A 16,350-nucleotide genomic window follows, 5' to 3' on the forward strand; every position below is an offset into this window, starting at 1 on the left:
CCGGTGCCGGGTGCGCCTGTCCTTGTTTACTAACGTTGTTGTTGTCACATTCCCTGTTTTTTGTATTGACTTTTATGTTGAAATTCTTGTTTAGTTCCCATGTTTCTGTAACGTCTGTGTAAGATCAGTGATGGTTAATTACACTTTGTTTAAAAAAAAACCCTTTTAGCCTTTTGACATTTGCATATAAATTACTGACCTGGCCTCCGCGTTTACATTTATATGGGTGCTAAATTGCAGATGGTCTTTATCACTATCAAAAGGATGCTAAAACAGGTCGCTTCTGGAGTGTCTCCATCAAGCTTCAAACACATTCCACAGAAAGGGGGGTGACCCCCCCGTGCCAGGCACCAGAGCAGTTGTCTGTCTCCAGTAATTCCAATACACGTCACACACACACCTAAAGACATTTTCTCTATTTAGGCCATAGTAAGCAGTTATAAATGTATCTGCTATATGCATGTGTTGTATGTATATTCCCCTATCATATTAACTTAGTTAAAACCCTTTACTTGTATTAGTTAGACGTTAAATGCCTATATTCAAGTGTATGAGTGTATCTCTGCTTAAATATCGTCTGGAGGTTACCTTCTTGGTATCGAAATGATCTTCTCTTTATTTCTCACACCATAATGGGTGACCCCCGTGCCAGGCACCAGAGCAGTTGTCTGTCTCCAGTAATTCCAATACACGTCACACACACACCTAAAGACATTTTCTCTATTTAGGCCATAGTAAGCAGTTATAAATGTATCTGCTATATGCATGTGTTGTATGTATATTCCCCTATCATATTAACTTAGTTAAAACCCTTTACTTGTATTAGTTAGACGTTAAATGCCTATATTCAAGTGTATGAGTGTATCTCTGCTTTAATATCGTCTGGAGGTTACCTTCTTGGTATCAAAATGATCTTCTCTTTATTTCTCACACAATAATGTACACCATGTGATCGTGAAATGCATCGAACAATTCTTACTATGTTTTGAATTAAAAGCTGCACTAGCGGTCCAGATCAGCAATAAAATGCGAATGGGCCATAAATGGAGACAAAGGATGTCTCTCCCGCTCAAAATGCATGCCTCTGATTGGCCACTCCACCCACAAAATGTGTGCGGCAATGAACTATCAAAACTCCAGAACGCAGACTAATCATCGCTCAAAACTCTTCTTCTTGAGACCAACCCACTCCAAAAACTCTCCTCTTGAGTTTAACCTTCTGGCAGTGTTTACCTTCAAGTAACTTTGTGGATTTCCTGTGGACTTCTTCAACTCAATCCTAAAGAAATCGTCGAGAACCTCGTCTACCGCATCAAGACTCTTATTCAGCAACAAACCAATGCAAGTAACCATTTACAACTGATTAGATGCGTGTTTAAGTTTGAACCCCTTTTAAGGTGAATTGTGCCTCTGATGATTCTCATTTAGGTTGTGGTTAACTGATGTGAAATACTGCCTTCTTTGCTCTCTCTCTCTCTCCTTTCCTTCATTCTATATATGTATGTTTTGCTTAGTTTGTTTGTATGTTAGTTATAGTTTCATTTATTAAATCCCTTATATTCACAATTGATTGTCTCTGTGTTCCGCTCACAATTCAAAGTCACTGAATGTTGCTCCTTGCTACAAGCTAAACTACTGCTAGCACTGTATAAGTAGGAAGGCTATTGTTCCTTGGCCAGGAAAGTAATCTTCCTAGAATTGATAAATAATTATATTGTCTGCTCGGTGGACGGACAGATCAAGTAATTGTAATATCAATTCTGCTACAGTTAATTCTAAGATCCAATCTAAATATTTATTATTAATTATAACCAGTTATAATTAATTATAAATGATTCCCTTTTTAAGCTAATTTGTTACATTTCTGTTTCCTGTTAGTTTGTAGTCCTTTTGTAGTTTCATTTTATGGTTGGTTTTCCCCTGATTGTTTCCACAGGTGTTCCTCATTCCCTTGTTTGCCCCTGTGTATTTAAGCCCTTGTTTTCCCTGTTTCCTTTGTCAGTCTTTACATGTATTGTCATGTTCTGTACCAGGTTCCCTGTGTTTTGTTTTCGCTTTTATTCCGAGTTACTTTGTTCATCTTTTGTTTCTATTAAAGATGCTGCATTTAGATCCTCCATTCTCTCCTGTCTCATTACAGAAAGATTGACCTCAAAAAATGGATCTAGTGGCTGTCAGAATTCTGCTCCTTCAACAAGGGGACCATCCAGTTGAGGATCACGTCCGTGAGTTTTTAGAGCTGGCAAATGTAGTGCACTATCCAGATCGCTCTCTGGTGGTTTTCTTCTGGGCTGGTCTGAATAGTGCACTGAGGGAACTGATGCCTCTGGCTGATCCTCACTAGACGCTCAGTGAATATGTGGAGAAGGCTCTGGACTTTGCGGTTCCTTTTATAAAGTGGATTATGGTGGGAACCCTGGGCCAAAACCTGCGTCTTCGGCTCCCTTCTCGAAGCCTTCCACGGCCCCTGTCATGAAGCCTTCCACGGCCCCTGTCATGAAGCCTTCCACGGCCCCTGTCTCGAAGACTTCCACAGCCCCTGTCTCGAAGCCTTCCATGGCCATTGTCTCCAAGTTGTATGATCCGCCACTGATGTCGGTGCATAGTTCCATGAAGACCCTACCTCAAAAATTGTCCCAGGCCTGCCACGGTCAACAAGCCAGCGCCCACGCCTGCCACGGTCAACAAGCCAGCGCCCGCGCCTGCCACGGTCAACAAGCCAGCACTCACGCCTGCCATGGTCAACGAGCCAATGCCCACACCTGCCGTGGCCAACAAATTGCTAGCCTCGTCCGTCCCAGAGCCGGTGTTGCCAGCCTCATCCATCCCAGAGCCGGCATTGCCAACTTCGGCCATCCAGAGGAGGAGGAAGAGAAGAAAAGTTTCTGTTCCCACGTCCCTTCCCATGTACACGACCACGGAGGTCGTTTCCAAGTCTCTTCCCATGCCCATGACCACAGGGGTCGTTCCCGAGTCTCCTCCCATGCCCACGACCACAGAGGTTGTGCCCAAGCCTCTTCTCATGTTTGCGACCATGGAGGTCATTTCCCATTCATCCAGGACTCTTTGTCTTGAGCCTCCCATGGCTCTGCCTTCCACGGCTTGGCCCCTTGAGCCTCCCATGGCTCCACCCCCAAAGTCTTCCATGGCTCCGCCCCCTCCCCCAGAGACTATTCCTCCAGCAGCTCCGCCCGCTCCAGAGACTATTCCTCCAGCGGCTCTGCCCGCTCCCCCAGAGACTATTCCTCCAGCGGCTCCACCCGCTCCCCCAGAGACTCCTCCTACAGCCTGAACCAGTCCCTGTCCTGCGGCCACCTCCCAGGCCTCCTGACCCTGTCTCGGTCCTGCGGCCACCTCCCAGGACTCCTGAATGAGTCGCCACCTTGAGGTCATCTCCTTGGTCTCCTGGCTGTCTGTCTGATCTGCTCGGGTTTCCTTGGTCTTCTGGCCAGCCATCTGATCTGCTCTGATCTCCTTGGTCTCCTGGCTGTCTACCTGATCTGCTCTGGTCTCCCTGGTCTCCTGGCCGTTCGCCTGATATGCTCTGGTCTCCTTGGTCTCCTGGCCATCTGCCTGATCTGCTCTGGTCTCCCTGGTCTCCTGGCTGTCCACCTGATCTGCTCTGGTCTCCTTGGTCTCCTGGCCATCCGCCTGATCTGCTTTGGTCTCCCTGGTCTCCTGGCCATCCGCCTGATCTGCTCTGGTCTCCTTGGTCTCCTGGCCATCTGCCTGATCTGCTCTGGTCTTCCTGGTCTCCTGGCCACCCGCCTGATCTGCTCTGGTCTCCCTGGTCTCCTGATCTGCTCTGATCTCCTTGGTCTCCTGGCCATCCACCTGATCTGCTCTGGTCTCCCTGGTCTCCTGGCCGTCCGCCTGATCTGCTCTGGTCTCCTGGCCATCCGCCTGATCTGCTCTGGTCTCCCTGGCCTCCTAGCCATCTGCCTGATCTGCTCTGGTCTTCCTGGTCTCCTGGCCGCCCGCCTGATCTGCTCTGGTCTCCCTGGTCTCCTGGCCGTCCGCCTGATCTGCTCTGGTCTCCCTGGTCTCCTGGCCGTCCGCCTGATCTGTTCTGGTCTCCTTGGTCTCCTGGCCGTCTGCCTGATCTGCTCTGGTCTCCCTGGTCTCCTAGCCATCTGCCTGATCTGCTCTGGTCTCCTTGGTCTCCTGGTCATCCACCTGATCTGCTCTGGTCTTCCTGGTCTCCCGGCCGCCCGCTTGATCTGCTCTGGTCTACTTGGTCCTCCGAACCTGCAGCGTCACCCTGGCTCTCCATCCCTCTGGCTCCGCCTTGGTTTCAAGCCTCCCTGACTTTGCCTTATTCCTCTGCTCCCCTTGCTCCTTGTGCCCACTGGAACTGCCTGTTTACCCCTTGTGCCCCCCTGAACTACCTGTTTTCCCCCACACCCCATGGACAATTTGTTTTTGTTGAGTGTCTGGAATCCGCTCCTTAAAAGGGGGGCTCTGTCAAATTCCTTGTTTTTTTGTATTGACTTTTATGTTAAAATTCTTGTTTAGTTCCCATGTTTCTGTTTCCTGTTAGTTTGTAGTCCTATTGTAGTTTCATTTTATGGTTGGTTTTCCCTTGATTGTTTCCACAGGTGTTCCTCATTCCCTTGTTTGCCCCTGTGTATTTAAGCCCTTGTTTTCCCTGTTTCCTTTGTCAGCCTTTACATGTATTGTCATGTTCTGTACCGGGTTCCCTGTGTTTTGCTTTCGTTTTTATTCTGAGTTACTTTGTTCATCTTTTGTTTCTATTAAAGACGCTGCATTTAGATCCTCCATTCTCTCCTGTCTCGTTACAATTGTTAATAAACTCATTGACTGTTTCCCTCTGCGTTTGGTTCCCCTTGTCTCCCCTCACCCTCTGACACTCTTGTAAAAAAATATCCTATCCTACCCTACACATGGAATATCCAAGTTACAGCAATTGAACAATTATAAACTGAAAGCAACATTTTCATTTATTTCTCATTTTAATCTCTTTTTGGAACAAGAAAAGTGCAACACAACCTTTATGTAAGTTTACTACTAAAAATGATAGTATAATAATAAATATAATAGGAAATATAATAGTGATTCCACCAGTGAAATCACAAATGTTCTACAGTGTCCATGTAAATCAGCTTTGTAATGATACAAACATAAGTAAAAAACAGACAATGTCTGCAGTTATATCCAGCTTCATACCATAACCATAAATGGGATTTGGGCAAATTATACATACTAAATGTCACTTAAACTGTGGTCAGTTGTATTGAGGCTTCTTTGACTAATAGTCCTCTGTTGGTAAAGGTTGAGAAAAAATGCATTGACACAAAGGGTAAGCAAAAAAACAACAAAAAAAAACAACAACAAAAAAAAAAAAACAGCATACATATCATTATGAAATGGAGATTCAGATCAGTTAGAATTAAGCGATTTAAAGGCTAATCTCAGTTTGAGTGACGTGCATTTACCACATCCAGTTCCTGACCAGTAAGCACAAACATCAGGAGGAACTGAATTGTTTGACATCAGTGATTGTGTAATTGAGGTTTATTGTTGGCTGCGTTCTGTGAATACGGTTAAAAGGTTAGCTTCTAGGAAATTAGATATGAACGAATAACACATGTAAAGAGAAATTTTTTGCTCTTATGAAAAAGGATTTAAGTGTTTAAAGTCTTTTTTGTTAATTTGAGATGACAGTATACTAATGACATTTAACGAGACAAAGAGGTAATTCGTAAATGTTTTAAAAAAAAACAATTAGTTAGAAATCGTTTAAATATCACTATTAAGTGTTGGGATATTTGTCTCCCTTATTAAAGTGGTTTAAAGAAAGTTTTGGGGTTCTCTTGATAGCATTTGTCATTGATTGGCATAATATTGATTACCACAGAAAATCTTTTCAACTTGACCCTCAGTTTGTAAAACAAACAAACAAACAAACAAACAGTGATGCACTTACAATGGAAATAAAGAACTACATTTTTATGACCATGTTAGTGCAAATAACAAGAAGTTCTTCCAGCTAAAACAGTAGTCCCAATGCTAAAAGGTCAATTTAGGCAACTTTATAGCTCCAATACAACAGATTTTTAAGGAAGTGCAAGTTTTAAGCAATTTCTTTAACAGCAATCTGAGATTCACATTTCTGCTTTTAAATCTTCAGTGCATGTCCTGTTTACTTCCATTGCAAGTGTCTTAGGCAATAATAATAGAATAATGGCATATAATAATATAGGCAATAATATGAGCACTTTTTTTTATTATTACCTCCTTAGGATGAATTGCTTTTGCTATATTCCTCATTTGTATGTCGCTTTAGGTAAAAGCATCTGCTAAATGAATAAATGTAATGTAAATGTCTTAATATAACTGCTATTTTTGTCCGTGTCCATATTCAACCTTATCTACACTACTGTAACTGATATTTTTATTTTTTAAACAGAGGGATCTAAATTATTAGTTGAAATTTTTTGTGGTAACTGACATAATTGCCACAAATGCTGTCGATAGAACCTAACTTGTATTGAACCCGGAACATTCCTGGTGTTTGTCCACAACTAAAATGCTGGACTCTTTGGATCCTACTTTTAATAAATCCAAAAAACGTACCTTTATTTGTACCAGAAGAATCGGTTTATAAGAACACCTTTAAAAAGTGAAACAATTTGTTACAAAGTACAAAGATTTTGTATTATTTGAATGAAGTATTCTGGCACAAGTATTAGATTATGCTATTGTCCAAAACTTAGGAAGACTGCATTCCCAATACATGCCTGGGATTTCCATTTTTTTTGCTTTCAGCACTGTAACATTCCTCTCATTTGACATGTAAAAAAGGGTAGTTTTATGTGACACCAAAAAAAGTCACAAAACACACAAATACAAAAAAGTATAAAAAGTCACTTTGACATTGTAGTACAAACCCCTCTTATACGAGGGTCAGTAATTCTCCTTCACAGAAACCCACTCCCACATTCAGATCAGACTGTAAACCTCTGATTATAAAATTACAGCTTAGGGAATTGTTCAAGCAGATGGGCACTTTTGGTACGACCATCAAATTTTGGCAATGTCCAACTTGAATGGATTCCAGAAAATTCCAACTTGATTCCAGAGGACGTTCTCTTCCCCTTTTGGGCTCTGTAACAACAGCAAAGTCCCAAGACAGAGTGCTTCTCTGAGGGATTCTCAGTAAGCATGAGAATAATATTTCTCCAGTCAAATGTGGCCAATACAGCAGCCATTATAGTGAGGTGCTACGTCTCAGCAGATGAAGGCAAATGTATCTCTACGCAGTCTGTGTCTAAGAGTTTCTCTGTCTCTTGCTTAGCTTCTTCCTCAACCTCCAATTCAAACTGAAACTTGTCTTTGCCATCAGTTCCCGTCTCGTAGAAGGGCGGCGAGGGACTTTGCGGTATCATACTGTGGTACCAGTTCCGGTTGTCTTCTAAAGTGTCCAATATATCCTGTGCATCTGGATGCACCAGGTCTGCCCATGTCTCCCAAAGTGGGTGAACAATGTAGTCAATGAAACCAACCTAAAAAGAAAGCAAACACACCATAAGATAACATTGTTATGTAGGTTGTTAGCAAACCAAGACATCCTTGGTTTCTGGCTTGACCTATAGATTTGACATGAAGGTAATGGATTATTTGGATTCCCACCTGAGATTTCTCCACTGAAGCAGTATGTTTGTCACACATGGGGCTGATCTCCATGCCACGCTCTCTTTCTCTGTCACCTTGGTGGAAGAACTCTTCCATAATGCAGTTCGTCCACTGTCTGTAGAGATCTAAGGACTTGGTGGGGTTGCTGAGATCAGCGCAGTGAACCATATTGCGTAAGACCTGTGGACATTGTGAAATAGGACATTAAAGACTGAAGGTTTTTAAGGAACAAGAGCTATAGCTAAAGACCAATTTATACTTCTGCTCTGAACGTACACCGTATGGACAACACAGTGGTTTGCATTTATAGTTCTACGCTGGTTTTCCTGCGTATTGTTAGCATATTGAAATGCCTTCATTTAAAAAATAAACAAAAGCAATGTAATGTGTGGATTAAAAAGTATTTAGAAAATTATTATAAACAGATTTTAAAAAGCAGCTGCTCATGGTTAAAACCAAATACTAGTCCAAATACAATGTGATATGATGCATAGATGCAATGCTACCTAAGATATCGTTTTCATCATCCTGGGAGAAATTCTCTTGTTTCAAAGCGGATTAATCGGAGCTGTTGAGTTCTCCGTTGATGCGACGCGTTGTTACATTTTTGTAGAGGTGCACGGCAGGCTATGTCGTAGGCTATGCTGCAACCACCGAAGCTATGCATAGCCTATGGCGTAGGTTCGACGCAGAAGTATAAATTGGCATTAAGGGCACAAGAAGAAATTGATAATAGGACACAAGCAGGGACTCACCTGAATCCTGTCTGTATAGTTGTCAAGCAACAACACTCCCAAACTGGTCACTTTCTTGGTCTCAACCATTGTCTTTAGTTCAGCCAGTAAGCTCATGTGCTTTGACATGTCTGTTGCTAGTACCTATTGAGAGAGATGGGAACTTCAGATTAAACATGTAACAGTGATGTGGAAGCTACTTTAAAATGCAGCTATAAGCTACACTTATTTTTAAATGAAGTCTGGGAGGCTTGGGTTAGGGGTGGGGGCATTGCACCCTCAGATTGCCCTTGTGCCCCTCACACACTTCAGATTTCACCATTTTTAGTTAATTACTCCCTAGCACTGGCAACAGTAAACAGGAGAGTCAATTGTTAGTCGATCAGCAAAAATTTTGCCTACCATATCAATGACCATTTTTCTGAGATTCTGTCGCTGCTTCTTGGTGAGGTTCTGGAAGATGTCACAGTTTTCCCCTTGCAAAAGCTTGAATCCGACAGCTAGGTGATGATTCTCAAGAACAGACTCATCATTGTACATGAGGGCCAGTTCTGAATCTGCAGTAAAGACAGGCACGTGTTTATAAGAGACATGAAACAGTCATAGGGTTGAAGCTTTGCTCTTCCATCTGGTCTGAATTTCAATAACTGCAGCAGTTTGAATTCATAGGGATTCATATTTCTCAATAAGTACAGGGAGGAGGAAAACAAGCCCACACTCACTGGTATTAATTAGGAATTGGTTTGAGACCCCTGGGTGGTCCACATCATGGATGGCTGCTGCAAAAATAGCTGCCAGAATCTCCAGATCTGTGAAGACTGCCTGTGAAAAATAAAGTTGAAGGCCAGTGTTATAGTTATATGATCGTAGGTTTCACCCAATAAAATAGTCTACAGATAAAAGACAAGTTGCTAATACAACACAACTTTATCTTTTCAAAAGTTATATTTGGTTTCAAGAAGACTATACACTAAGAATGTTAAAATGAGCTGCAGACACAACATCGTGCATTGTTTAGGGATTAGAGGGATCACAGATCAAGTCAGTTTAGAAACAAATCAGTTCAAAGGACACAGAAACAGCTGTGATTGGCTGTAAATGTGAAACTGCCTTTAAATGCCACACAAATATAAAGAGTTGAGCTAAAGGTCCTTGATGAAAAGATTAGAAAACATAAAAGGGTGAAGGAAGTAGTATTCATACTGTAGAGGCAATATAAAGGAAGTTATAGAGTCATACTAAAGTAATAGATACAGTGTCTTATGTATGTATTTTAATAGATTATTATATATTCAACTTGATTTTCTTTTCTTTTTTTTGAGAAATCCGAGCCTATGCAAAATTCACCGCCATGATGCTAGGGTGTTGTGGGTGGTTGCCAGGGTGTTGCTATGCATCTGCTAAGGTGTTCAGAGAGGTTTTTAGTGTTTTTCTCTGCGGTTGCTAGGGTGTTGGTTGTTTACTGGCTCAAGTCAAAAGAGACTACCTCAAAGTCTCTTATGATTTTCTGGTTCCTAGATATGGCTCGGGTCTGTATTTTAATGTAAGTCTGTGGGATTTTTTGCCCGTTTTATTGGCTATTAGGTAAAAATTTAAGTCCGATCGCTTCAAAAAGTAATAGCTCAATTTGAGGTATCATTCATATCCATAGCACAAATAGTGTGGGACATGTTACGTGTGAAAGTTTAATACTTAGGTGTTCAGATCGCTAACCCTAAGTATGAGCAATAGTTATAGTAATTCTTTCCTTAGAAATCACCACTAATAACTACATCTATTTGATATATACTGTGTCTATAATAGTCTCTTACATCCAGTGCAGGTGTGGACAGAAGGATGTGTGTGGATTGCGCAACGTCAGCCGCGTGGAGACTGTTGTGATAGGCAACATCAGCATGGTAGTGGTCTTCAAGAGTTATCATGTATGTCACAAAGGTGTCCACTGGGATCTTGAATGTCTTCATTAAGTCTCTCTCCTAGAGGAAAGACACAGGCTTTAGTTCTGTTTCATTTCAAAAACATATCCCAGCACTTTATTCAGTTTCAGTTTCAGTTTTTCAGGCTTTAGTTTGTGAGATGTGCTTATTGTTTTGTGTCCTTACCTGAAAGATGGCGTACATGATGCATGTCAGTGGCCGATGGTGAGAATGCTCTGCAACTTTGAAGATGTTCAGACCCCACTTGTTGATGTCCTCCAGGTCCTGGGAGGTCAAGAGAATATATACATTAATTAACAGTACAAATCCAACAAAGATGCCAGAAGTAATCTGTGCAACAAGTGGTCTGTTAAGTGAGTCAATCATTTTTAAGACTGTACCTTAGAGAGCAAGTCCTCAAGATCAGTTTTTACTCCAAAGCGGGCCGTACTGCAGCTGCTGGAAAGACCAGGGCCATGCGTGATCTTAATCACCCCACTGATCTGAGTCATTAGCTGCTGCTGCCTCCTCTTCCTATCCCGCAATTTCGGAGTGGGCGACGGGATCTCCAGTTCATTCTGTTTATCTAGAGGGAAAGAGGTTTCGGCCTGTTACTCATGCTAAAGTAACTGTTAAAGTTAACACTCACACACTCAATTCACGACTTTTCAGACTGTGAGTTCAATTCATCAAATGAAATCAATTAGCTGTAAAAGCCACCTAAAAGGAATTCCTGCCAAAACATTAGACAGATAAGTATTCTCTGGTTAAAGGACCATCTTAGGCCAGCACAAGTTTCCAGGCTGGTTTATGCTGACTAGGGCTGGTCTAGCTATTGGACCAGCATAGCCAAGCATGGCCTTTTTTGTGAAGATGATTGACCAAGTCTTCTGGTTAAGCTTGTTAAGCAGCTTGGGGACACCAGCATCTCCTAAAACATGCTAGTCTTTCCAGCAGGGTTAGCAATCTTTGAGATCTTTCAGAACAGTTCATGATTTTCCCCTTATTAGTAAGCAAACTTAAGGAGTTTCATAACAAAGTTCGGGAGGAGCATGTTCATTTAATCCGACCAATCACATCGCCAGAGTAAGGGAATATAAACAGCTGCTTACATCCATGCTTCAACGATTCCTCCAGCATCCCTCCACCACCCCAACTCCTCCCATCTGTTCATTAATAACTCAACAAGCCGGAGACATGAGCCAAACACGTTTCCACTATCCTCATGGCAGGATTACATTAACTTGTGAACTACTGAAAGTATAAAGTATTATTCATTAAGAATGCTAAGGACATATTACTTGTTGATCCTGGAACAACATTCCCATCAATCAGATTTTAGGGTTAGGTTTAGGGTTAGTACAGTATTAGGGTTTGGGCTTGAACAACATTCTTCTCAATCTATTATTTCCTTCTGGTTGTAGGGGTAGTTAATGGTAGGGTAAGGGCTAGGTTTAGGGACAGGTTGGGGTTGGGGTTAGGGTTAGAGTATAGAGTTAGGACTGTGTTTGTTTGACAGGAGTGTTATTCTCGGACCAGCAAAAGATCCTATTTGGCAAAATCACAGTCACAATACACCCCTAAACTTCTCAGTCTTTAACTTTTACCCTAAACCTACTGAATAACATTTGATCCCACAGTTTATTATTTTCTTTCTCTCTCCAGCTACTGTCTATGACCTCAAAACCACATCTATCCCTTCTTCTCTGTCGAAACATCCATTGTTGCCTTATCGACAGAGCTTGAGCTGCCTGTGAGCTCTGAGCACCACACTGCATATTAAGAATGTTTTTCAGAAATTCTCCCTGTTGGTGAGTGTTAGTGTGTAGGCTGCAAGGCTCTGAACGGCAGGGTTAGGGGAGTACATTGACCCTGTGACATCTGACGCACATTACAGTTTCAGCCATCCTTTCCCTCTCTCTCTTCCTCTCTCTCTCTCTCTCTCTCTCTCTTTCGTTGTAGAGCTCAGACGCAGACCAGATCAGACTGGCTTGAAACACAGTGGTGCAGTCAACCACAAGACGTTCAGCTATGATTGAGCCCCCGTTCTCTAGATATCTGTTTTAATTAAGCTAGACTGCATCTTATCCACAATCTTTTATCTCTATCACCATCTGAAGTATGGCTTTCACCTATATTTTCAAGTCAGTGTGCATTAGGACTTAACTGCATTAGGACTTTATTATTTAAATTAAATGTTAGTTTCATGAAATGTAATACACCATACATTTAAGAAACTACATCTTACAGGACTCCGAATTAATTTCTAAGGCTTTTCTATGACCTTTCCAGTTTTCATGTTTACTGGATAAGGATTTTTTTTTTTTTTTTTTTTTCACTAGGCTTCTAAAAACTACAAAAAATTACAATTTGGTAAAACTTGGTTAAAAAGATTTCTAACCAAGTTTTACTCTATAGAAATACTCACAATGAGCAATATTAGATATTAGATACCAACTGCCACTCTATAATGTGAATCTCCCTGTATCTATTTATTATCTGTTCTGTACTGTATTGAAGTGTGTATTGTGTTGCATTTTTTACATTATAGTGAATATTTGTGCACTGTATGTATGTTCTGCACTGTTTCATTTGTCCTGTATTGTACATTGCAAATTGTTCAATGCAGCGTGTCCTGTATGTAGACTATGCAAGTAACTGTCACATGTTTATTGCAAAGCCCAGTTGTGTTGCAGTAAAGACTATATTGTATTGTCTTTTATTGTATTCTATTCTATTTGCAATTAAATATGGGAGTTGCCTATTACATGATTTCCCTAACTTAAAACTTTCTAAAAAACTTGCACTACAAATATCAGGTTTGAGGTTTCTTATGAGCCTCAATCATCTTATGAAGACCATGAAAAGAATGTTCAGACTCACCCAAGAAGGTGTTGGAGATGAATTCAGACACCTGGTTTCCAGAGCGACTCATTTCTGACAGATGTGTCAGTTCCCGGTTCAACATCCTCTTGAACTAAAACACAAAACAAATTCTTGGTAAATGCTTTGGTTAAATCAGTATTGTTGGATTGTTGAACAGTTAAATTCTTATGATTTACAGCCACCATTACATGCACAATCCCACAGGCACATACTGTACACAATGTTTCATATAGGGTGATTTTAAATGACCAGTCCTCATAAAGACATAAACAAAGTGCCTTAGGTAAATTAGATAAAATTAATTAATACAGTACATGTCAAAGCAAATATTTTGAGTCAGTTAAATGTGCTCTCCCACCCCCCCCCCCACCCCTTCCACACACACACACACACACACACACACACACAGCTTAATGTAACCCCAGGAGACTGAGAGCAGGTAGTTGCCCTCAGGCATATTGGTCTTTTCAGTTAGTAGACCTAACCTTACTCTCCTCTTCTTATTTGGGTAGAGTTACAAAAACACCCCTCCATTGCTTCCAGCATCTCTCCCACAGTCTCTCCTGATCTCATCACTGTATTCGCATAAACAGCAAAACACGGTGAGAGATCCAGGTAGAATTCATGAGATCTACATCTGCCGTGCCCTTATTCCATCCTCTCTCTTTTCTCTGTCTTGGTTATTTTCCGTCTATCCTTCCATCCTCTCTCTCTCTCTCTCTCTCTCTCTCTCTCCTGTATTTATACTACACTTCTTTGCCACAGCAAGCAAAAGACAGTACATGCACATACTCGAAAACACCTGATGTGCCATAATCTGCTTACTTGAAATGGGTGCAAGACTGACAACAATGCTTTTTATTTTATTGCATGAGATCCTGATATTGTTTCAGATCCTCAATATCATGCAAGCTTGATACAATGCACAATGCAAAAAGGTCATGGTAAAAAGTAACTATAGTTGTTATCATTTCTGGAAATGTGCCTTTGTTTTATTTTTTCTCATCACCATATCAGAGAAAACAAACCTGAGAAGTTAATATTGTAGCAGGATAAATGCCATGGAAACAGAGCCACATGAGTAGTGCCGAACTTTTCCCAGCCAGACAGAAATAACAGACACTATTCTAAGATTCTAACTTAGTCCTGCACTTCCTTCAAGTTTAATACTAAAAGACATAACTGTTCCAGTCAGCAGTATTCCCACAATATGCTGTTGTCAAATTGCAGCTGGGATGTTATGAACATATTTTCTAAGCAGCAGTAGCCAATTATGGGGCTCTTCAGCTGATAATATATTGTAGTAGAACTAGACACTGGTGAACAGAAGTCAACAAGTCTAATTGTTCAGTTAGTTACGAAATCTTTTTATAAATGATAAATCACTAACTGGTTCAATTTCAAATCATTTCCATATATATTATAATTTTTTTGAGACATAAATATATTGTTTTAAAAGTGTGGAAATATTTATATAAATATATATATATACATATTTTTATTATTTCAATCATTAATTAACTGTAAGTCACCATAAATTTGAGAAAGTCAGCATTCTTCTGTGTTATTCCCTGTTTTATCTTTGCGCATGTTCAAACTTCCAGCAATGGAAAAAGAAAACAAACAAATTCAAGCTCATATATTTAATTGTAGTTAAGAAACCACAAACCCCACTGCTGATTATATCCCTATTTAAGATGAAACAATATACAATAAGATTAAACTCCTTTCAATACATTCCATGTGATTCTTCTTCTTCTTCTTAAAAAAAAAAAAGCCATAAGTGACAGCTAAAACCTTCAACAAGACAACACTGTACCCTAGCCTCCCATGAAAGCAAGTGACAGCAAAGCCAGAACTTGATCACGATCCTACAATAAAATAAAATACTTGCTCTAAACTCACCTCTCTCCAGCCTTTTAACACGGCAAACTTTCTCCTTTTGTCAGAGTAGCACAAGCCCATTGTTGCAGTGGCGGTGTTTTGTACACTATGGGCGACCATATGGCAAGACAGTGCCTAAGATCTCACTTTGATGGGTGTCAGGAAATGTGTTAGACAAAGTCTTGACTGATTCACCTCACAGCAGACGTGCGCTCCTCCTTCATGACTCACAGTCCCTACCTCTCACTCTTTAAAGCCTCAGGTATTGACACAATGAGACCACGCTACATGCTCATGTTCTGACTGCACATGCATGTGTGGAACTGACTAAATCACTAATCAAAGAACTTCAAAGGCATGACAATAAAACTAAAGCTTTGTCAAACTACAAATGGATTTGACAGACATGAGAGACAAATAACACTATGTAACACAATTTTTGTTCCTGGGTAGTAGGTCTTATTTCCTAATTGCTTATGCTTCAAAAGTATAGAAAATGGCTATTATTCCCCACAAACTTTGCTTTTGTGACCAGGACAGTGATATTTTGAAATTTACCCATTTCCAATGAGAAAACCGGCGAATTTGTGTCTTTTCGTTCACATAAAGTCAGAAAAAAACAACATATGAATCCAAATTAACATGTATTTATACTAAAGTAATACAAAAATGACTACAAAAGATTTAGAAGTGAGTAGTTTTTCGAGATTTATGATTATACTGTAAATCACTTTCACAAATCAGCCCCCAAATGTAGTCTCCCATATACTGTCCATGGTAGCGGCGTTCAGAGTCCAGTATAACCTGAGGGAAGCGCTCGCCTTGCTCCTCCGAGTACGCTCCCATGTTCTCCTTGAATTTATCAAGATGAGCATCAAGGATATGGACTTTGAGGGACATCCTACAGCCCATTGTGCCGTAGTTCTTCACCAGAGTCTCAACCAGCTCTACATAGTTTTCGGCCTTGTGATTGCCCAGGAATCCCCGAACCACTGCGACAAAGCTGTTCCAAGCCACTTTCTCCTTACTAGTGAGCTTCTTGGGAATTCATTGCACTCCAGGATCTTCTTTATCTGTGGTCTGACGAAGACAACGGCTTTGACCTTTGCCTCAGACAGCTTAGCGAAGAAGTCTTGAAGGTACTTGAAGGAATAACTCCTTATCTAGAGCTCTGACAAATTGTTTCATAAGGCCCAATTTGATGTGCAGTGGTGGCATCAGCACATTCCGGGGGTCCACCAGTGGTTCCCATTTGACGTTGTTCCTCCCCACAG

The 16,350-nt window shown here is 41.0% G+C and overlaps 1 protein-coding gene across 3 annotated transcripts in view; it reads right to left on the reverse strand.

Annotated features, from left to right (window-relative positions):
• Positions 1–4,950: 4,950 nt before the first annotated feature.
• LOC127442471 (cAMP-specific 3',5'-cyclic phosphodiesterase 4B-like) overlaps positions 4,951–16,350 on the reverse strand; it is a 99,697-nt gene continuing 88,297 nt past the window's right edge. For all 3 annotated transcript variants that reach the window (XM_051700529.1, XM_051700532.1, XM_051700531.1), the window contains 9 exons: positions 13,190–13,283; positions 10,708–10,892; positions 10,493–10,591; positions 10,202–10,366; positions 9,113–9,212; positions 8,793–8,947; positions 8,412–8,534; positions 7,654–7,836; positions 4,951–7,526 (listed from right to left, as the gene is read on the reverse strand). In XM_051700529.1, coding sequence (XP_051556489.1) covers positions 7,245–7,526; positions 7,654–7,836; positions 8,412–8,534; positions 8,793–8,947; positions 9,113–9,212; positions 10,202–10,366; positions 10,493–10,591; positions 10,708–10,892; positions 13,190–13,283 — 1,386 coding nt within the window. In that variant the 3' untranslated portion in view covers positions 4,951–7,244. The remainder of the gene's footprint in view (positions 7,527–7,653; positions 7,837–8,411; positions 8,535–8,792; positions 8,948–9,112; positions 9,213–10,201; positions 10,367–10,492; positions 10,592–10,707; positions 10,893–13,189; positions 13,284–16,350) is intronic.

Source organism: Myxocyprinus asiaticus, chromosome 6 (assembly GCF_019703515.2).
Source record: "Myxocyprinus asiaticus isolate MX2 ecotype Aquarium Trade chromosome 6, UBuf_Myxa_2, whole genome shotgun sequence".
Lineage (NCBI taxonomy): Eukaryota > Metazoa > Chordata > Actinopteri > Cypriniformes > Catostomidae > Myxocyprinus > Myxocyprinus asiaticus.